This window comes from Hemiscyllium ocellatum, chromosome 8, assembly GCF_020745735.1.
Source record: "Hemiscyllium ocellatum isolate sHemOce1 chromosome 8, sHemOce1.pat.X.cur, whole genome shotgun sequence".
Lineage (NCBI taxonomy): Eukaryota > Metazoa > Chordata > Chondrichthyes > Orectolobiformes > Hemiscylliidae > Hemiscyllium > Hemiscyllium ocellatum.
The window spans coordinates 53,692,304-53,715,492 of record NC_083408.1 but is presented as its reverse complement, the minus strand read 5'-3'; the positions used below and the strand labels follow the sequence as shown (position 1 = coordinate 53,715,492).

At 40.4% G+C, this 23,189-nt stretch overlaps 1 protein-coding gene across 5 annotated transcripts in view; it reads left to right on the top strand.

Moving 5' to 3' along the window:
- hectd1 (HECT domain containing 1) overlaps positions 1 to 23,189 on the top strand; it is an 82,465-nt gene that overhangs the window by 52,010 nt on the left and 7,266 nt on the right. For 2 of the 5 annotated variants that reach the window (XM_060829035.1, XM_060829034.1), the window contains exons 24-35: positions 5,262 to 5,438; positions 11,916 to 12,617; positions 13,865 to 14,086; positions 17,350 to 17,483; positions 17,912 to 18,068; positions 18,379 to 18,601; positions 20,865 to 20,922; positions 21,144 to 21,326; positions 21,594 to 21,807; positions 21,894 to 21,979; positions 22,218 to 22,345; positions 22,627 to 22,828. In XM_060829035.1, coding sequence (XP_060685018.1) covers positions 5,262 to 5,438; positions 11,916 to 12,617; positions 13,865 to 14,086; positions 17,350 to 17,483; positions 17,912 to 18,068; positions 18,379 to 18,601; positions 20,865 to 20,922; positions 21,144 to 21,326; positions 21,594 to 21,807; positions 21,894 to 21,979; positions 22,218 to 22,345; positions 22,627 to 22,828 — 2,486 coding nt within the window. Of the gene's footprint in view, positions 1 to 5,261; positions 5,439 to 11,774; positions 12,618 to 13,864; positions 14,087 to 17,349; positions 17,484 to 17,911; positions 18,069 to 18,378; positions 18,602 to 20,864; positions 20,923 to 21,143; positions 21,327 to 21,593; positions 21,808 to 21,893; positions 21,980 to 22,217; positions 22,346 to 22,626; positions 22,829 to 23,189 lie in introns of all 5 variants that reach the window. The other 3 variants (XM_060829033.1, XM_060829032.1, XM_060829036.1) reach the window with 2 other exon arrangements.

The window sequence follows — 23,189 nt, the reverse complement described above, 5'->3', positions numbered from 1 at the left end:
GATTTGTGAGGCATGACCTGCCCCTCAAAGCCATGCTAACTGCCTTTAATCACATCAGGCGTTTCCAAATAGTCATAAATCCTATCCAAAACTTTGCTGCCCACAGATGTAAGACTGACTGGTCTGTAATTGCCAGGGATTTCCCTATTACCCTTAAAAAGAGGAACAACATTTGCCTCCTTCCAATCGCCTGGTACGACTCCCTTGGAGAGTGAGGAGGCAAAGATATTCACCAGCCTTAACAGCCTCCTTTCTTGTTTCTCGGAGCAGCCTAGGATAAATCTGGTCTGATCCTTGGGACTTATCAATCTTCATGTTTGTCAAAAATTTCCAACAAATCAACTTCATCAATCTTAGTCTTGTTAAGCCTGTATCCTAGCTCCTCAAAGTTCTCACTCACAACAAGGTTTGTTTTCTTAGTGGAAACCAAAGCAAAAAAACACATTTAGGGTTTCCCCTATCTGTTCAGACTCCATGCACAAGTTCCCTATTATCCCTGATTGGCCCTCCTTTCTCCCTGATCATTCTCCTATTCCTTGTGTATGAGGAAAATGTCTTTCGGTTCTCCCTAATCCTTCTTACGAAGGCTTTTTCGTGCACCCTTCTGGCTCTCCTCAGTCAATTTCTGAGCTCCTTTCTAGCAAGCCTGTATTCCTTTCCTGCTGTACCAACCAGTATCCTTCCACTGACACCCTCCTTCGACTGACTGACTGACTGAACTGGTCCTCAATCTGAACAACTTCTCTTTCCAATCCTCCCACTTCCTTCCTTCAAACCAAAGGAGTAGACATGGGCCCCAGCTATGCCTGCCTCTTCGTAGGAAATGTGGAACAGTCCATCTTCCGCAGCTACGCTGGTATATCTCCCACCCCCCAACCCCACCTTTTTCCTCCGCTACATCGATGACTGTATCGGCACTGCCTCGTGCTCCCAGGAGGAGGTTGAACGGTTCATCCACTTTACCAACACCTTCCACCCCGACCTCAAATTTACCTGGACTGTCTCAGACTCCTTCCCCTTCCTAGACCTCTCCATTTCTACCTCCAGACGACTGAATCAACATGGACATTTATAAACCAATCGACTCCCACAGCTAACCAGACTATACCTCCTCCCACCCTGTCCCCTGTAAAAATGCCATCCCATATTCCCAATTCCGCCACATCTGCTCCCAGGAGGACCAGTTCCAATACCGAACAACCCAGATGGCTTCCTTCAAAGACTGTAATTTCCCCCCAGACATGATCGACGATACTGTCCACCGCATCTCGTTCATTTCCCGCTCCTCAGCCCTTGAACCCTGCCCCTCCAATCGCCACCAGGACAGAACCCCACTGGTCCTCACCTACCACCCCACCAACCTCCATATACATCATATTAACTGTCGTCATTTCCGCCACCTCCAAATGGACCCCCACCACCAGGGATATGTGTCCCTCCCCTCCCCTATCAGCATTCCGAAAAGACCACTCCCTCTGTGACTCCCTTGTCAGGTCCACACCCCCCACCAACCCAACCTCCACTCCCGGCACCTTCCCCTGCAAACGCAAGAAATGCAAAGCTTGCGCCACATCTCTTCTCCCCCCCCACCCCCCTTACTTCCCTCCAAGGCCCCAAGGGATCCTTCCATATCCGCCACAAATTCACCTGCACCTCCACACACCCCATTTACTGCATCCATTGCACCCGATGTAACCTCCTCTATATTGGGGAGACAGGCCACCTACTTGCGGAACATTCCGGAGAATACCTCTGGGACACTCGGACCAACCACCCCGTGGCTCAACACTTCAACTCCCCCTCCCACTCCACCAAGGACATGCAGGTCCTTGGACTCCTCCATCGCTAGACCATAGCAACACGACGGCTGGAAAAAGAGCGCCTCATCTTCCGCCTGGAACCCTCCAACCACAAGGGATGAACTTAGATTTCTCCAGTTTCTTCTTTTTCCCGTCCCCCCATCTAGTCTCAGTCCCAACCCTCGAACTCAGCACCACCTCCCTAACCTGCAATCTTTTTCCTGATCTCTCTGCCCCAACCCCCACTCCAGCCTATCACCCTCCCCTTAACCTCCTTCCACCTATTGCATTTCCGTCGCCCCTCTGCCAAGTCCTTCTTCCCTACCTTTTATCTTAGCCTGCTTGGCACACTCTCCTCATTTCCTGAAGAAGGGTTCATGCCCGAAACGTCGATTCTCCTGCTCCTTGGATGCTGCCTGACCTGCTGTGCTTTTCCAGCAATACATTTTCAGTTGTATTCCTGTAAAGCTGTGCTAGATCCTTGCTTACACCACCTTACATAAGCTGCTTCCTTCCTTTTGACAGGAAGCTCCTCTGTTCTTGTCATCCAAGGTTCCTCAATTTTAACCCTTCTTATCTGTCTCAGAGGAACAAATTCATGCATCACTCTCAACAACTGCTCCTTAAACTGTTTCCACATGTCTGCTATGCTCTTTCTGTGCAATAATTGCCCCCAGTCTGTACTTCCCAAGTCCTGTCGGATAGTGTCATAATTTCCTCTTCCCCAATTAAATATCTTCCCTCAGTAACTGCTTCTTTTCCTCTCCAAGGCTATGGTAAACGTAAAGTAGTTGTGATCACTGTCACCAAGGTGTCCTCCACTGCAAGATCTGACATCTGTCCTGACTCATTGCTGAGCACCAAATCCAAAATGGCCTCTCCCCTTATTGCTCTGTCTACATACTGAGTAAGGAAACACTTCTGAACACACCTGACAAAAACTGCTCCATCCAAACCGTCTGCACTAAGGAGGTTCCAGTCAATATAGGGAAAGTTGAAATCATCCATAACAGCAACCCTGCTATATCTGCATTTATCCAAAATCTGCCTGCCCATGAGTTTTTCAATCTCTCTACTGCGATGAGGGCTGTTGAAGACCACCAATGAGGTGGCTATTACGTTGCTGAACCTAACTTCCACCTATACTGACTCATTAGACAAACCTTCCTCAACAACCTTTGTTTCTGTAGCTGTGATGCACTCTGATTTGCAATGCTATACCCCCTCCTCTTTTTAGACCCTCCCTGTACTTTTTAGATGTTCTAAACCCTGGAACATCAAGCAACCATTCCTGCCCCTGTGGAACCCACGCCTCTGTTATGGCCACAACATCGTAGTCTCAAGTACTGATCCATGCTCTGAGTTAGTCACTCTTATTTTGGACACTCTTGCGTTAAAGCAGACACACCTTAACCAATCTCTTTGTTTCATCGCGGGAGAAACCTTCCCGATAGGGCAGTGACAGGATGTAGTGAATCTATTGGCAACTGCACCCCACCCCCCGCCTGTCAGATATGTGGCTCTGATTCCCACCTCCCGCCGAACTAGTTTGTATATTTGTTGCCCATTAAATATAGTTTGTTTCATATCCATTTGAGTTCTTGTGTTGCATTTTAACAGTGTAAACAAGGAAACCTATTTGGTTCTTCCTTTTGGATGCCAGGCAGTTCATTTGCTTTTTTGAAGTTATTGGTTGTAGAGTGAACCTAAATGTTTCTAATTGTAATGCTCAGTTTTTTCTGTGTGGACTGTTTTAGCGCACATAAGAGGTATGCCAGTTGGTGGATTTTTGTCCAGCAGTGCAGATGGAGGCCTACCAGGTGCACAGAGAACTGCATATATGGAGCTCAAATAAGCTTGCCAGCCATTGTGAGCCCTGACTCAATTAAATTTATTTTTAATGTAGTTCCTCACATTATAAATATTTTTACGTAAGAATTTGTCCTCAGCAGGAAAAGGTATTGTAGCCAAGCATTTGACCATTTCTAAATTAAATGGAAGCATAGGGAGCAAAATCTCCCTGGATTCTAGAGCAATGCCTTCATCAGAGCCCCTTATGCCAGCCATTCGGCACTCTTTATCAGGCACTATAAGCTTTTGCTCACTATGAAATTTGGCATATTTGCATCTGTCTTGACGAGTTAAAGATAAAAATAAAGGAAAAGAGTTCCCATGAGGTCTTCATTCTGTGATTTTATAAACCTGTTATAGGCCAGTTTCTTGACAACATTTGTATTTCTAAGCCTGTATTACATATGCAAAGCTTCGTAACTTTCTCCAGAGTGAACAAGAATTGATTTTATTCACTCTGAGAGAATAATGAGATCCTAATCCAACTCACATGGTCAACAACATTGCCGGGGATCTTGCTACTGATTGTGAACTTATCTCTGGCCTAGCAGGCAGGTCTTCAGGAGCAGTTGTGCTTCAATGTAGCCATCGACAAGGATGATGGTGAGGAGCAGCTGTGGCCCCTTTTGTGATATCAGATATCGCATTTGGGTTTGAAGTTCTGGTCATGGAAGCAATTTGGGGTTCTGCAACAGGTGTTGAATGTGAATGTTTAGGGATCTGCTCTTACTCATTCAGTTCCACTTGAAATGGAACAACAGAGCAATGCTGGGGTCAATATGAAGTAAGTTTCGTATGGTTAGTGCAGGTTACCCACTCTGACACCAGTGCCAGAGATGTTCTTGATGTCTCAGGTATGCCTGTCAAAGTTTAAACTTCACAGGCAATTGCAGTATGTGTTTTTATTGGGATTTCCCATTATTGCAAAAACTTAACAATGATGACATTTTGGCATTCAGCACTGTTAGCTGATCTGGCTCCTGTGTTTAAAGATATAAAAGAATGCGGGGCAAAGATAGGGTGATATCAAGAAACAGCTTAAGATATTGAACACTGCAAAGATTGCGGGCCGCACAGTATTTTGGCAATAATACGGAAGACTTGTTTATAAAATCACTGGGAGCATAAATAAAGTGAATAGCAATGATCTTTTCCCAGGTAGGGGACTTTAAAGCTAGAGGGCCTATTTTTAAGGTGACAGGAGAAGGATTTAAAATGGACCAGATGGGCAACTTTTCTCAGAGGATGGTTTGTGTGTGGAATTAACTGCCAGAGGAAGTGATTATTGTAGGTACAGTTACAAATTTAAAAGATATTTGGACAGTAAAGGAATAGAAAAAAGATTTAGAGGGATATGGGTCCAACACAGGCCACTGGGACTAGTTTAATTTGGAAACTTGGTCGGCATGGATGAGTTGGACCAATGTTTGTGCTTTATGACCTAAGTAATAAAACAAATTTGTGTGTTTCCTAGTTGGTTAATATATTTGATGCAGAGCAACAGTTTTACAAACCAACATTTTTCATAAATTGTACCATTAATTGAATCATCCCTCATATCTTTTCTATGAAAGGAGATATCATGATTTCTTTTTAACATTCCTTTAATAGGCAAAGCAGCTAAGGAAGCAGAAGCGAACTTAAGGAGACAAAGACGCCTTGTACGTTCTCAGGTTCTGAAGTACATGGTGCCAGGTGCACGTGTAGTTAGGGGCATCGATTGGAAGTGGAGAGATCAAGATGGCAATCCACCAGGTGAAGGCACTATCACAGGAGAACTGCATAATGGTAAACCAGTAAGATTTGTTTTGACTGCATTTAGTGTTGTAAAGATTAATTGTAATACTGGTATACAGAAGTCTTGCAGAGAAAATCAGGAGTCTTCGTTTTGAAATCCAGGACATGGTTAAACCAACAATCCCGGTTTTTGTGAAATGTAAATTCAGGGACTTAGTTGTGAAATACGTAAGTAGTGGTAATGCTTCTTATGGAGTTGTCAATGAGTTGCTCTTTTGTAGCCTTTCCTATTTCTCTTGCATTTCATGACAATAAGTTTCACTCTAACTTGAATTAATTCCCAATAGTAGAATGCATAATAATTTAAAATGAAATAAATTGCAACCAAATACAAAAAAAAGGTCAGTACTTGGACTGACCATTGCCTTTGATGATCAAAAACAAACCTTTGAAATTTGGATGCAATTTGTTTGAATTTCCTTTGAATTTAGAGGTAGGTGATTTCCTCGTGGTATTATCACCGGACTATTAATCCAGTATACCAGGTAATGTTCTGTGGACCTGGTTTTAAAACTGCTATGGCACATAATAGAATTTGAATTCAGTTATCACCAGGAAAAGGAGTCTAATGATGACCATAGAGACATTGCCAATTTTTCAGGAAAATCCCATCTGGTTAATTAATCTTTTTAGGGAAGAAATCTGCATTCTTACCTGGTCTGATCTACATGTGACTCTTGTGGTTGATTCTAACTGTCCTCTGGGTAGTTATTGATGTCTGTTTCCAAGAATGAATTTAAAAAAAACAATTCCCTGTGCAAGGTAGTGAAAACACAAGAGGATAGTATCTAAGAACATGCTCTGAGGGAATCACTGGTATAAAAATGTTAGTTTTTTTCTATCATGTGTCTTCATGTTCACCTTGTGTTGTTAAAAGCAAGTCGTTAACTCCAAGCAGTTACTAAAATATTCAGCTTGCTAACTAAATTTTCAGATCAAACATCGCTGTTCGTTTGTCCAACTTAATCAGAGGACCAATTACTGCTTGGGCTTTGAGGTTGGGAATTCTATTGGGAATTGGAGTGTGAATGTGAAAGAAAGTAATTTGTTTTAGATTTCACCGAGGTGAAAAATTTGTAGGAATACCGAAATAGGATGTGGATGAACCACAACTGAAGAAAACTATTCTGAAGCAGTTTTCAAAAACTATTTCATGGAAGTCTAAATAGTGAAAGTAGTAACCCTAATTTTCCAATAGTAGATTAATGAGGGGATGGTAAATATTGTCCTTGCTGTCAAGAAAGAGTTATGTCAGAAAAAACATAGGTGATGGACAATTGGAGTTCAAATGACAAGACAACATTAATTTCTTTTAAGAGCTTTAAACACCAGTTAATGACATGGAACCTTTTGAGACATGTTGTGCTTGACTAATGTCCAAGAAGAAAGCCGTTCAGCACCTCATGGCTTTGCAAGGTCACAAAAGAAACAATTACCTTGTGCTTTTCACTAGCCTTCTCATAATCAGATAATTATCTAGCTTCCTTGAATCAGTTTGCTTCCATCACAGATATAGGTGGTGCATCACAGATTCTCTGGTGAGAGGGAAGAACAGAAGGAAATCAGATTTAGTATGAAAATGTTGTTTGGGGGATTGATTCAAATTAAAGGCTGCTGAGAGAGATCCCTGGGGCCTGATCTAAATCCCAGAGAATTTAGGAAGTGGTCCTGCAGCACTATGGAGTGGATGATAACATTCATAACCCCTCTAATAAAGAAGGGCTTTAACCCCAATTAGCCCGACATCAGTAGTGGGAAAACACTGGAGTCAACTATACTAGATTGAGTTGTAGAACACTTGGAAAATAGTGATGGGACAGGATAGTTAGTGTGGATTTATGAAAGATTTATTGTGCTCAACAAATCTACTGGAATTTTTAAAGTACCTAACTGGTAGAGTTGATTGTGGAAGGTAGTCAACAAAGAGCACAGGAACAGGATGCAAAGATTCTTTGTTGTGATTTGGATAAGTCGAGTGGACCAGTGCATTGCAGATAAAGTGTGAAGTTACTCACTTGGGTAACATAAATAGGAAAGCAGATTATCTCAACATCAATAAATTGGGAAAGAGGTGCATTGAGACTTAGGTGTCTTTCGTCGGTCATTGGGACTAAGCTGCAGGAAGCAATGAAGGCAATTTGTGAGCAGTTGAGTACAAGAGTGGGGATGTCTTGCTACAGTTATAAAAAGCCTTAGCATATTTGTCCCTTAATGTGAGAGAGAATGTTCTGACTATGGAGGGAGTGCAACAAAGGTTTGTCAAATTGTTTCCTGGAATGGCAGGACTGAGATATGAAGAGAGACTGGATTGGTTAGGATACACTCGCTGGAGTTGAAATGAATGAGAGAGGACTCAGACCTATAAAATTCTAACAGGACTAGACTTTGTAAATGTAGGAAGGATGTTGCTGATGACTGAGCAGTTTAGAATCAGGGGTCACAGTCTAAGGATAGGTGTAGGCCAATTAGGTTTGAGATGAAGAGAAATGTCTTCAGTTAGTGGTGAGCCTCTGCCACTGAGGCTGGTCGAGACCAAAACATTGAATGTTTTCTAGAGGAAATAGACATAGTTCCTTGGGCTAAAAGGATGAAAAAGCATGAGGCAAAACCAGAAACAGGATACGGAGTTCAGTGATCAGCCATGATCATGCTGAATGGTGGAGCAGGCTCGAAGGACTGAATGGCCTACACCTGCTCCCATTTTCTATGTTTCTGCAGATCAACCCTGGATCATTGAAGAGAGCAGGAGGATATGCAGGCATACCTGAAAGTGAGGTGTAAAACTGGTCAATACAGCACTAAAGCGTGCTGTGAAGTGAAAGTAATGTGCAATAAATAGACAAAAGCAATCTCTCAACCAAAGGATCAAATCTAAGCTCAGCGGGCCTACCACATTCAGTTATATGGTTCTAGATTAGAGTGGTGCTGGAAAAGCACAACAGTTCAGGCAGCATCTGAGGAGCAGGAAAATCGACGTTTCAGACAAAAGCCCTTCATATGAGGGCTTTTGCCTGAAACGTCAATTTTCCTGCTCCTTGGATGCTACCTGAACTGCTGTGCTTTTCCAGCATCTGCAGTTTTTTAGTTTTACCTACCTTCAGTTCTAAAACTGTTTACTGGAAATAATGGATGAGGTCCTCCGCATCCTACATGCCAGCCCTCTACTCCTACTACAGTTCATTCCCATGATATCAAGAAACAACAGCTTGAGCTGTTGAACACTGCAAAAGTCATGGGCCCTAATGGTATTCTAGCAATAGTATTGAAGACTTGTTTACAAATTCATGAGGGGCATAGATAAAGTAACTAGCAAATATCTTTTCCCCGGGGAGTAGGAGAGTTCGAAATGTTTTTAAGGTGACAGAAGAAAGATTTAAGAGGGACCTAAGGGGTAATGTTTGAACACCGATTGTGGTTTGTGTTTCAAATAAACTGCCAGAGGAAGTGGTGTATGCAGGTACAGTTACAACATTCCAAAGACAATTGGACTATACATGAATAGCTAAGATTTAGAGGGAGAGAGGCTAAAGTGGTAAATGGGATAAGTTCAGTTTCGGAAGCTTGTTCAACATGGACGGGATGGACTGGAGGGTCTGTTTCTGTGTTGTATGACTCTGACTCTCTGCCCCAATCCAAGCTTTTCCAGTACATCCTGACTGTTTGGAAAATTTGTCCAGATATATCCTGTGCAAATGGGATAAATTTATCCCAGCCCATTAATGTCCCCATCAGAGTGATGGAAGAGCTTGTTAACAATAATATTAAGTGGCATTTGATCAACAATAACCTGATCACTAAACTTCAGTGTAGATTTGGCCAGGGCCATGTAACTCATGCCTTCATTAAAACCTGGAGGAGGGGAGGGCCTGGAGAGGGCGGTGGGGGGGGACTCTCTTCAATTGGTTTAAGTCATACCTTACTCAAAGGTAGGTGTATATGATTTTTGGAGGTTAACCGTCTCTATTGCAGGACATCTTGTTGCATGAGTTCTTTGGGGTTAAATGTTGCACAGTGGTTAGCACTGCTGCCTCACAGCGCCAGAGACCTGGGTTCAATTCCCGCCTCAGGCAACTGACTGGAGTTTGCACATTCTCCCCGTGTCTGCGTGGGTTTCCTCCGGGTGCTCTGGTTTCCGCCCACAGTCCAAAAATGTGCAGGTTAGGTGAATTGGCCATGCTAAGTTGCCCGTGGTGTTAGGTGATGGGGTAAATGTAGGGGAATGGGTCTGGGTGGGTTGCGCATCGGTTGGTTGGTGTGGACTTGTTGGGCCGAAGGGCCTGTTTCCAAAGTAAGTAATCTAATCACTGACCTTCCATCTGTCAAAAGATCAAAACTAACCATGTCCATTGGTAATTACACAGTGTATAGTAATGTTCACAATTCCTCATACTGAAGCAGTCAGTGTCCACGTGTAACAAGACCTGAAATACATTCAGGTTTCTGCTGATGAGTGACTAATGACCATCTTCAACAGGAGGGAATCTAACCATCTCCCCTTGATTTTTTTTTAAATTGCATTACCATCACTAAATACCTCTGTGCACATTCTGGCGGTTACCATTAATCCGAAACTGAACTGAACCAACTGTGACTACACAGCAGGTCAGAGGCTGAGAGCTTTCACGCCAATACTGCATCACCTGACTTCTGAAAACCATCTACCTCCACATGCCTAGACAAGTATAGTTCCAGCAGCATGCAAGGAAGCCCAACATCAAGAACAAAGCGGCCCACTTGTTTAGCATCCCATCCACCATCTTAAGCATTCAATCCCTTCACCGCCATGGACAGTTGCAACAGTATGTACCATCTACAAGATGTATTGCAGTAACTTGTCAGACTTTTTCCAACAGCATCTTGGTAAACCTATGATCTCTCCCACCTGGAAGGAGCTTAGTAGCAGGTACATGCGAATGCTCTCACCTACAAATTCCCCTCATCCACACCACCCTGACTTTGGAACTGTGTCACTCTGTAGCAGTAAAGAAATAGAATCCTGGCGATCCCTCCCTGACCACACCGACAACAATGTTTAAAACCTGGTGATATGTCATCGTGTTCTCAAAGGCTGGTAAGGATTGGTAATAAATACCAGCTTGATAGCAATGCCCACCTCTTATGAAGTGTTTTAAAAAAAGTCTTCAAAAGGAATTGCTTAGAAAATCAAGGCTATGTTATTAAAAATTTTAAATGGTTAGGTAGTGCTGCAGGGAAAACTGGTAACTAAATGGATGAACATTTTTCATCCTACTTAAATTCTCTACTCATCAAGATGAAAGGTGTAAATGCATCAGCACCAAGCACATCCAGATAAAACCAATGACTGCAGATGCTGGAAACCAGATTCTGGATTAGTGGTGTTGGAAGAGCACAGCAGTTCAGGCAGCATCCGAGGAGCAGTAAAGTTTCCTGAGGAAGGGCTTTTGCCCAAAACGTTGATTTTACTGCTCCTCGGATATTGCCTGAACTGCTGTGCTCTTCCAGCACCACTAATCCAGAACCAAGCACATCCACATCAGATGTAGTACAATGTGATTCTGCCCTAACTTTAGAAAAATGTTTACACACTTCCTTTCTCTGTTTTTCATGCCAGCCTCCTTGCAACCTTTCTGATGAGATTGTTAGGGAAGGTTTTGTGCTTTAACCTCTTAATAACCGGCTGGTTGCTGCTTGCGTACATATCACTATCAGAAGGGAAAACATTTTTAACGTGCTCCTTCAGAATTACAAGTAACTATCCTGCGTTAGTTTTTCAATTGGTGTTTTTTAGTTCAGGGACGCATTGCATTATTTTGGTCTCTGACACATGTTATCAATTAAGAGTCCTTTAACTGTAATTTAAGAGGTAGTTTTCTACAATTGGTCTATATTCATAGTGTTGCCAGGTATTGCTCTTTTCTGTATAACTTTCAGCTTGGCATTTGCAGTACATTTCTTTATCTCCCTGTTACTCAATTTTTCCTTCTCGCAGTACTTCACTGGGACCAGACTATAATTTTATGATTAATTCCAATATGTATGTTAAACAGCAAAAGTAGATCTGTTAAGCTATTGGTTCGTAATACTTGCAATGAATACACCTTACAATGAACTGTTTTGAGTTCCTTTGTGCAGAGTGTGGTTCCCTTGTACTTTTTATATTTTTGCCCTCTTCAGACAACGAACACTTAATAGCTAAATATCCAATTATTTTCTGCTTAACAGTGCAAATTGTTTTAATTTACTACTTCCAGTAAAGTAATAGTCTGGTCTCATTGGATGAAGCTGCTGTCCATATAGCTGCTGTCTGCTTTCTGCTGGGTCTGATAAACTCCTGTCCCTTTCCAGGCTGGATTGATGTCACCTGGGATGCTGGTGGCTCTAACTCTTACCGTATGGGCGCAGAAGGAAAATTTGACCTCAAGCTTGCACCAGGGTACGACCCTGATTCAGCGCCATCACCCAAACCTGTTTCATCCACTGTTTCAGGCACAGCGCAAGCATGGAGCAGCTTGGTGAAAAACAACTGCCCAGACAAGATGGTGGCCACTGCACCGGGCTCCTCCAGTCGAAAAGGAAGCAGCAGTTCTGTGTGCAGTGTGGCTAGTAGCAGCGATATAAGCTTGAGTTCGTCTAAAGTGGATCGCAGATCTGAAAGCGTACTCGAACAGACGGCTGCTTCTGGTACAGACAGTCATGAACCTATTGTTGTCCTTTCTACGACTGATATTTTGCCCCAGGGTGGAACCGAATCAACATCTAGTGCCAGTACCAGCACCTTGACTGCAGACACAGGAAGTGAAAACGTGGATAGGAAATCTGGTCCTGATGCCTCAATACGTAACTCTGGAGAATCTGGTGCAATATCAATGGGTATTGTTAGTGTGAGCTCCCCTGATGTTAGTTCAGTGGCTGAGTCATCAAACAAAGAAGCAACGTCACAACGCCCACTTAGTTCTTCTGCAAGTAACAGACTTTCAGTAAGCTCACTGTTAGCTGCTGGCGCACCCATGAGCTCAAGTGCCAGTGTACCCAATTTATCTTCAAGGGAAGCATCCAGTCTTATGGAATCATTTGTGCGTCGAGTGGCTAATATAGCACGCACCAATGCCACCAATAATATGAATTTAAGTCGCAGTAGCAGTGATAACAACACTAATACTCTGGGACGGAATGTCATGAGTACTGCAAGTAAGTGATTAATTTTATTTAATATATTTGCCTTGCATTTGTAGGCCTTGTTTTGATGCATTTTAGGGAAGGTTGACTAGATAACTACTATAACTAGGTGAAAAAGTTAGACAGAATAGACCTGTATCCACTGGAGCACGGAGGTTTCAGAGATGACTTGATTGAAACATTATAAATTCAGAGAGGTCTTGACAGGGTGAATATGGAGAAGATGTTTCCTTGTGTGAGAGAGAAAATCTGGAACTAGGAGTTACTCTTTTTTTTAAAAAAAAATAAGGTGTTACCTATTCAAAACAGATGAGGCATTTATTTTTTCCCTTCAAGGTCTTTGAGTTCTCTGCTTTCAGCACCCTTTTTTTAAGGGAGAATTTTTAAATATTTTTATGTCAGAGGTAGCCGGTTCTTGAGAACGGGGTAAATGTTTATCTGTGAATGTGGGAAAGCTGAATTAAGGTTACAGTCAACTGATTTTATTGAATGGTAGTGCAGGCTTGAGGGGTCAAATGCCCTATTCTTGCTTCTAACTCTCATTTGTATATAATCAATTGCTTGATTTAACTTTTAACCTGTTTTATACAATGTTTGCTACTACAAGTAACTTTTTTGGTAATTGAAGTATTTTGTACTTTATCAAATTTTTATTGCCACCAGGTCACTCTGAACCCTCTTTTTTGAGCTCTACTGTTTGTACTTCCTATTTCTGTTAATTTCCCTCACTACATTCAGCAATTCCCTTCTTGAAACCTACCGTCACAAATTTTAAGTTATTAGTTGACTTTTACACACACACACACCATGATAATATATGGTGGCTAACAATTAGAGTGTACTTCCTTCAGGGTTCCATATCCCTGGAGTTATAGTGCAAATGTTTTCTTTGAGTTTGCCATTTAATGTATAACAGAAATATTAAGAGTACTTGGTTTGTTTAGCCAATGGAAATATTAATTATAAAAGTTCTGATTCTTGGTTTTTTAAAAAAGTTTCATGTTTGTACTTGAAATCTATTGGCACAGCCTTAAATTGCTATAATGCAGAGAAGTGAAGCTATTTAGTTTGATCCACTTGGTTAAAAGTTAGGGTTTCAAACAAGATAAATTTATTAGGTTTTTAACAACTGTTCATTTATTGTGGTGGAAAATATAACATTGATTTTAAGAAGGTGCTGAAATTCACACGAAGAAAATTCTGCTCTTTTTTTTGAATGTACTATCAGTAATTTAACACCTGTTTCCTGAAACCTGTAGCTTCTCCTCTCATGGGTGCCCAGAGTTTCCCAAACCTCACAACAACTGGTACTACGTCAACTGTCACTATGTCAACTTCCAGCGTCACCAGCAGCAACAATGTAGCCACAGCAACCACAGGTTTGTCAGTCGGTCAGTCACTCAGTAATACACTGACAACAAGTCTGACATCTACTTCCAGTGAGAGTGACACAGGTCAAGAGGCAGAATTCTCTTTATATGGTAGGTTATTCCCAAGGACTATGATGATGGGAACAAATGTTTTCACATTGCGTTGAATTTTGTGAAGGTCTTTTTTTTAAAATTTAGTCTTCAAGGTAATGCTTGCACTTATTTTTAATATTTCTTGATTAAAGTTGTTTCATTGGCTATAATCAAGTTCCATAAATGCTAATTTAAATGTTTTCCAATCTCTGGATTGTCAAAGACTAAATTTCGCGTGTTGGGGCCGGCAAAAGTCCCAACATGCTGACTTCTCTGGAAGTCATGATGTGGAAGTGCCGGGGTTGAACTGGAGTGGACAAAGTCGGAAATCACATGACACCAGGTTACAGCCAGGCTGGTTCATTTTGAAATGTCAAACTTTGAGTGCTGCTCCTTTGTCAGGTAAAGGAGCATCTGGTGGAGCAGCAGTCCAAAAGCTTATGATTTCAAATTAACACTTTTGGCTATAACTTGGTGTTGTGTGACTTCTGACTTTCTCTGGGAATTTCCTGGTATGTTTGAATTTTGTCAGGCAGTTCCCTACTACATGAATATTTTGAGTTAGAACCAAAGATCATAGAAGTTTTGATGCAGTCATTTCGATAGTTAGTTACCAAGGAAAAATTGGAGTGGACAAAACGTGTTGGAACTCCTGAGTAAGTATTTCACCTGTCTGCCTTCACCAAATCGCTCGCTCAGCCATTCATAGCATTCATCTATGCTCGAAGATTCACAGACTATTGTTGTTGCACTCGGACATTTAGCTTATAGCGGCTTGTGCCTTGAAAGGTGAGACTGGCTAGTCAACACCCCACCAATGAACAACGATCTATCAGAGCTCTTACGTTTCTGATGTAGCTGGGCTTAGAAGACCTGGCAAACTATTGAGCAGTTTTGGGACAGACTAAAGTAGGAGCACAGTGGCAGTTTGTCTGTGATTGGCACTCCATAGAAAATCATTTTATCAGAATGTGTGAGTAGAAAATATGGCTTTAAGATTTCAGAATGATTTGTGTGCAATTGGAAGGGAAGGTCTGAATTCATAGTACCGTTGCGTAGAATCAGTTCAATTGCTGATCCTTTGAGGGACCAGGTAAAGCTCAGACATCATGAGTCATGGCATGTTCTGACTTTTTCACATTATTTTTGAACTTTGTGCTGCATAATAACCAGAAATACACAGTTGAACTGATTATTAATTTATGCATAAAGTGCCCTTGATGGTCTAGTACTTCTGTTTAGAGTGAAACTCAAATTTTTAAAAGCAATCCTCAATGCTTTGGCTTATTAGGTTCACTATAACCATTTCCATGTCGTATTACTAATTGTGTATGGTTGGTTCTGCTATAACGCATGCTGCTTCAATGCAAATTGACTTTAACGCAGTTGAATTTAGACTTATTTATAGAATGCAAGCTTTCCTTAGCTGTGTTGGCTATAACTCTATTCTGGCCCCATTAGTTTAAATGTCACAGCCATTGCCCGATTTGGTTATATGGACTATTGCATTATGTCAGAACCAACTGTATTCTGAGAAAAAAAGACAAAACCTTCCCATCTTGCCATCAACAGGACAGAATGGCCAGAGTACTGGGTTTCAAAAGGAAGCAACAATTTTTGCTGAGAGAGAAGAGGGTACTGATTCATTGGCATGGACTCTAATTGGTCAAAATATTGTCAGGGATCAGTTAACTGACCACCTTTTAAATCCTTGTTCCTGAGGCATTTCGTTTCAGCACCTGGTTCACAAGGGCAGAGAACAATACGACCCAATGGAAGGAGTTACCAGTTAAAAGAATTTTGCTTTTGAAAAAAGACTATTGTGACAAGGTGTTTGAGCTTTTGCAAAGCTGTTTGTTGTGAAGTCCAGGATTAGTTGCTTTGTCTAATTTCTCAAGCTGGACATCGTAGGCATTTTCATAGAAAAGTTGGAAATACCTCTGCACACGGGTAAAAGTTGACCAGTGTTGACCAAGAAAACCAAGCATTCACCTTTGTTTTGCCACCTATCTTTAAAAGGTTTATCCATAGTCTTCTGTCTTGTCATTGGGAGTCTCTCAAAGTCTGGCATAGAAAGACCTTGAAATCTAAATAGTTAATTTTCCGATCAACTTAATCACAACTGAAACATGGTATTAATCTTTTGAAAGAATTTGCTCTCCCTTTTTATCAAATGAACTTCCTACACTTTGGATGTTTGTATAATCTCCAGTTATGGAATCTCTGGTTTAATTGAAGCTGATCCAACTGAGATTTTAGTTTGGTCTTTTAATATTTGTATAGAAGGGTACCTGCTTATCCTAAGATGCACAAGAAAAAATTGAACCATACATTTTTGTTTTCCCCTGAAAATGCAGAAAATTTGGCTATTTTTCATTGTAATTGATATATATTTACTTTCTTAAATATATTGTGCATATATTTCAACTAGATTTTCTTAATTGGCAAGATTGCATCTATCTGTCATCAGTGTTTGCATTGTAACTATCTTCCAAGCAAGATTACTCATGGATTTGATTGCACCAGTCTTTATAGAGTCATGTTTACTTGATCAGCTGACTACTTGATATTGAAATTTGGATAAGTGCACAGTTGTTAATTGAGCTGCTTGAGAAAGGCATTGACAAGTGAGGGAGGGAAAAAAAATCATTACAGTGCAGCAGTTCAGTATGGCTTCAGAACCACAACTTCTATTACCTGGAAGTGTAAAGATACCAGGTGTATAGGAAGACTCTTTCCAGGCTGCCTTTTTGAAGTTGCATGCCAAACCTGCTTCATAGCATTTTGCTGTCCCTCAAGTTCCACTGGGTCAAAATCCTGCAACACTCTCTATATGGAAATACTTTCATTTCAGACTGCATTTGTTCAAGAAGGTGTCTCGCCACCACCTTGAAGGCAATATCGGTTGGGCATTAAATGTTAGTCTTGCCAGTGATGCCAACAACCCAACAAAGAAAATACTTAATCCCAAACTGCCCAAACCAGTGAATTCAAATTAACACAGTGGCAAACATTTGGATGCATATGCTGTGTTGCTGTTGACATTATGATCCAATTAATTTTCTCCAGAGGTCACTTTCTTTATCATGCCTCTTCCATCACCAACTCATGGCAGCATATATATTTGTTAAAGTGCAAACATGCAGGGCAGCTGTATGTAATCATGCCATTTATAACACAGGTTTACCTTGCAACTAAGCATTATTTACTTTAATATTAATTTCAAATTGACTCTGAAATAGGTTTTTCTAGCTAAATGATATTTACTTTATATTCTATAGATTTTCTAGATAGCTGTCGAGCTAGTACTTTATTGGCAGAACTTGAAGATGATGAAGATTTGCCTGAACCAGATGAGGAAGATGATGAAAATGAAGATGACAATCAAGAAGATCAGGAGTATGAAGAAGTTATGGTATGCCATTCTCATGTCGCTCTTTGAGTGTTTCAAGTAAAAGTACTGTTGAGATTACTTAAACAACAGTAGTAACACAAGTGTGTAATACAGGTTTTTTTTGTCCTGTTTGAGATATGCAGTCTGATCTATTAATTTGTAGTTTTATAATGCTTGAAAATACAGGGCGACCCCTGTATCCGCGGAATCAGTTTCTGTGGTTTCAGTTACCTGCGGTTAACTGTGGCTGGGACATCATAGGGACCGTTCTGGAACGAGGGACCATGAGACTGTTGGGAAGGTACGTTTCCCATTTAAATGAATGGGTTCGCTCCTATCCGCAGTTTCGGGCTTCCGCGGTAGGTCCTGGAACGAATCCCCTGCGGGGGGGGGGGGGGGTGTGGTTGCTACTGTACATAAAATCACCTTCATTAAACCTTGGACTGCAGGAAGAAGAAGAATATGAAACAAAAGGAGGACGTCGCAGAACGTGGGATGACGATTTTGTCTTAAAGCGGCAATTCTCTGCTTTAGTACCTGCTTTTGATCCACGACCTGGTCGTACAAATGTGCAGCAGACAACTGATTTAGAAATCCCTCCCCCAGGTAATTTCTTGATCAGAGAATTTTTCAAGCTCTTATCCTTTTGTTATGTTGAGACACATTGCTACATAAAAACACACTGGCTGTTTATTTTCTTCCCTTTTATGACCCATTCTCCTATTCCTTTTGTAACCTATTGTTTTAGTAATTGAAGTCTTGCAGTAATAGCAATATGTTCTAAATTGGTTGCATAGTGATATCATCTGAAAGTAGGCTTTACGTTGGTTTGGTGTACACTTTTTTTTTGTAATGTTTTACATTTTTAAAACAACAGTGTGGGCTTTAATCTTTGAAATATGTTTTTGTTTTGTAGGAACACCTCGATCAGAGCTGTTGGAGGAAGTAGAGTGTGCTCCTTCACCACGATTAGCACTAACTCTTAAGGTAGCGGGTTTGGGTACATCTCGTGAAGTGGAGTTGCCCCTGTCAAACTACAGAGCCACCATTTTCTGTTACGTACAGAAACTGTTGCAGCTTTCTTGTAATGGGAATATAAAATCTGATAAGTTTAGACGCATATGGGAACCAACCTACACGTAAGTGAACATATTTGGAAACCTTGCATGTTTGGATGTATTTGATTAGAAGTTATTTCTGAAATACATTCTTTTAGATAAACTATTAAGTTATTGTTTTGCTCTTGAATTTCTATTCCGAAGACCTTGGCTACCGCTTTCGGTTATGTAATAAAACATGTCTCAATGACTTCTTGATTAAGTTCAGCATGTGTACCCACAATGAATCAAGCGGAGAGACATCATTCATAACCATTAACATGAGGTCACAATGAGGATAAAGTGTTGTAAAAGACCTTTGGTAAATAAACCTCATATATACGCTTAACTTTGATTTCTTCTCCATAATAAATCAAAGTTAAGTATGTAGCTGCAGCAACTTTCGAGTGAATAGCGTCGTGAAAATTATGACAAAAGCACTTGACAGGCAAACTTGAACCTGGAGAATGTTAAACCCTTCTGTAGCATGATAATGTTTTAAGTAACATAGCATCACTTTTTTGTATCAGTGAGTGAAATGAGTTAATGTCATTTTTATAAACAGAAGGCAGAGAGTTGATGTCTGTTATGTATTTAGCTTTCTTAAATTTCTCAATTAGCAACATGTTCTGATCCCAGTTGCTGCTGACCAATTCCAGATTGAAACCTGGTTTCGTGGATCAAATTTTGTTTTTTGGTTTGTGGTCTTTCACTGAGAGACACCGTCATAGGCGGATGGACAAACAGCACGCGTGCGCACACAATTGCAGATCTGATTTTGACAATAAAGCACAAATTTGATATGCAAATGAAATGAAGAATAAAATAGAATAAAAACTATTCACATGTCTCAAGTTCAAAGATTTTGTACAACATGGTAAAATATAATCCCATTAATTCCTATGGTGGTCTTTTACATGCACCAGAGGGAATTCCCTTCTCTATCACATGTGTAGAGCTCTTAATTTCAAAGTTTGTGAGAAGATTTGTAGCTCGGGTGCTCATTGTTGTGGTTCTGTTCGCCGAGCTGGTAAATTGTGTTGCAGATGTTCCGTCCCATGTCTAGGGGACATCCTCAGTGCTTGGGAGCCTCCTGTGAAGTGCTTCTATGATCTTTCCTCCAGCATTTGTAGTGGGTTGAATCTGCCCCTTCTGATTGTCAGTTCCAGCTGTAAGTATATTGGGTCCAGGTCAATGTGTTTATTGATTTGATTCAATCAATAAACACATTGACCTGGACCCAATATACCGACAGCTGGAACTGACAATCAGAAGCGGCAGATTCAAACCACTACAAATGCTGGAGGAAAGATCACAGAAGCGCTTCACAGGAGGCTCCCAAGCACTGAGGATGTCCCCTAGACATGGGACGGAACATCTGCAACACAATTTCCCAGCTCGGCGAACAGAACCACAACAGCTCTTAATTTAACTGAGTCTTGTGAATCTGGTAGCCTCTTCTGAGTTTTCTTCCAACTAAACTTTAGATTTTATCAGCTTCCAACAACCCCTTCAGGATTTGAACCAACCATTTCTGGTCTGGATCTTGCAAACTGCTTTAAACTGAGGAGTAACTTTTACTCACCTGTACAACTTCTCGTGCATAGCTGATTTGATGTTCTGCAGACAGCAAACAATGTTAGCACGCTGTGGCATTGCCATTTGGTTTTGAAGGTCACAGTCGCAAAGAAACTTAGATATAAAGTTGCTGCAAAGCTTTTTTTTTAAAACTAGATCTTAATTATCTCTTCAGGAGCAAATGTCTTGCATGTCTGTCGCCAGCCAAGACCTCTGCAAACCTGAACTGAAAAGTGCTTTATTCAAGCTGTGTTTTCCTTTTAAGCCCAAACAGAAATTGCCCATAAATCCTCCCAATATAAACAAAACCCCCATTACTCTCCAGAAAATGTCTCCTACTGTTTTAAAATAAATCACCACAGCTGCAGTAATACTTAAATTAATCATTTAAACCCTTTTATAGGGGCAGACCAAATTAACTAACCAAACTCCAAATTTTAAACTGAATTACCTTACATTTCACATTTATACAGTGTATTTTGCTTAGAATACTAAAATTCAGTAACATGTTAATTCTTTGCTTTTTTTAAAAAATTAAGCTAACCTTAGGGTGTTGATGAACTTTAACCTGCCCTTGTTATCCTTTTGGACTGTTTGCTGCTGATTGAGATCTAGAGTAGAACAGTATTTTATCTCAGTGCTGAATTTCTCTGTAAGCTCAAAGATCCAAACCAGAAATTTATAATCGTAACCTGAAAAGCTGATAAGTGTTTATCATTTCTTATAGGATTATGTACAGAGAGATGAAAGATTCTGATAAAGAAAAGGGGGAAAATGGAAAGATGGTAAGTGGTTATTTTGTGTTCCAAAATTGTCACTTTTTTGCACCTAGTGATAACAGACTAAACTATTACTATGACTATCTTGAAGTACTAACAGTTCCGTTAAATGGATCTTTTTAATCCTAAGAGCATGTGTAATAAAAAAATTTAAATGTTTTCAAGCATGTACAACCCGTAAGACTTTACAATCAGGAAAGACCAACCTTTGGTTCTTCCTGTTGTAGGGCTGCTGGTCTGTAGAGCATGTGGAACAATACCTTGGCACTGATGAATTACCAAAGAATGACTTGATAACGTACCTGCAGAAGAATGCAGATTCAGCTTTCCTGCGGCACTGGAAATTAACCGGCACTAATAAAAGTATTAGGAAAAACAGAAATTGTTCTCAGCTCATTGCTGCATACAAGGTATACTACTGTGCAAAATATTTTTTGTGAATTATGTGTTTGCACCTGTAGAAGCAAATTTAATGCTTATGTTGCAGAGTTACTCCTTTAAATGAGCCTTAATGTATGGTTGTAGCTTTAATGCATTTTTGTTCTTTTAACTCCCATAAAAGTTAGTGTGTTAATCATGCTATGCAAATGGCTTTGTCTAGTACTGCATGCAGTTGATTATTTTTGCAATGATTGTGTTATTAATTTTTGTTCTTTGAAAATAAACATTTTCTGCAGGAATTTTGTGAGCATGGAACAAAATCATCCGGATTAAGCCATGGATCCATTTCCTCTTTGCATGGTTGTGAAATTCTTAATGGAACACGAGAGCAGCCACAAGCCAAGGCTGGGAGTGGGCAAAATGCTTGTGGTGTAGAGGATGTCTTGCAATTACTTCGTATTCTTTATATTATTGCTAGTGATCCATACACTACGTGGAGAGGTCAAGAAGGTTAGTCTGCATCTTTTATCATGGAAATAGAAATACATAAAATCCATGAATTGATTAGTTCATGTGGTGTTTTCCGTTATTTGCAGAAAGTGATGGTCAGCTTGAATTCAATGTTTCCCCAGAAGAATTCACAAGCAAAAAAGTCACCACAAAAATCTTACAACAGATTGAGGTAACTGTTTAAAATTGATCCAAAGTACAAATTGTGTATGACATTCTTTAGCAATTCCATTTGGAAGACTAATGCGTTCAAATATCCAGGAGTTAATGGTGTAGTCACTGACGAACTTGCCTAAATCTCTTTCTAACCGTAAAAAGTTTTTGGGTTATTAAAACAATGATATTCACCTTTTTTTTTATATTGGCTCACTATTTGATGTGCTCAGTTTTTTTAATGGCCTTTATCATAGGAGCCATTGGCTTTGGCTAGTAGTGCATTACCAGACTGGTGTGAACAGCTGACCAGCAAGTGTCCATTCTTGATTCCTTTTGAAACTAGACAACTTTACTTCACCTGCACAGCATTTGGAGCATCAAGGTAAATGATGGACTTAAATAATACAAATTAGTCTTTTTGAAAAACCATCTCAATATCAGTACAATATGTATGTGTTGCCTTTGTTTTTTTTTCTATAACTTTAACTTACAATAGTTCAGTAGAAAGTTTTGCACAGTATAACGTAATGCATTTCATTTGGCTTCTGCTGACTCTCTACTACATATCTTGGTGAGGATGTTCATTTTATCATTTTAGTTCTAACTATCTATACTTGTACATTACTGTGTTCCTTTCATCTCTGTTTACTGCTGCGTTTTTAGAGCAATAGTTTGGCTACAGAATAGACGTGAGGCCACCATGGAACGTACCCGAACAACAACAACAGTGAGACGTGATGATCCAGGAGAATTTAGGGTTGGAAGATTAAAACATGAACGGGTCAAGGTTCCTCGTGGTGATACATTAATGGAGTGGGCAGAGAACGTCATGCAAATTCATGCTGATAGGAAATCTGTCCTTGAGGTAAATAATACAAAAAACCTTAAATCCAATTGGAATAGTGTTAAGTGACCTTGGTAGGTTCCTGTGTGTTTGAGTAATGTTTAAAATGAACAATCTTGTGTTTCTCTCAGAATTCTTCACGAAGAACAAATGGAATCATGCCATTTTGTTACTAAGACAGTTAAGAGAGAAAATAATCAAACCATGTAGGCTGTACAATTGCCAGGGATTATCAGTGATCATTGAGTTTGATTATCTCAGCCTGGCTTGGTATGTGTACAGTTTGTGAGAGGAATTGATCAGGGTCCTTTTCTGGTGACTGTTAGGTGATACATAAATTTTTAAAAAAACTTCATGTGAATCAGAGTCTCCAAAAACTATT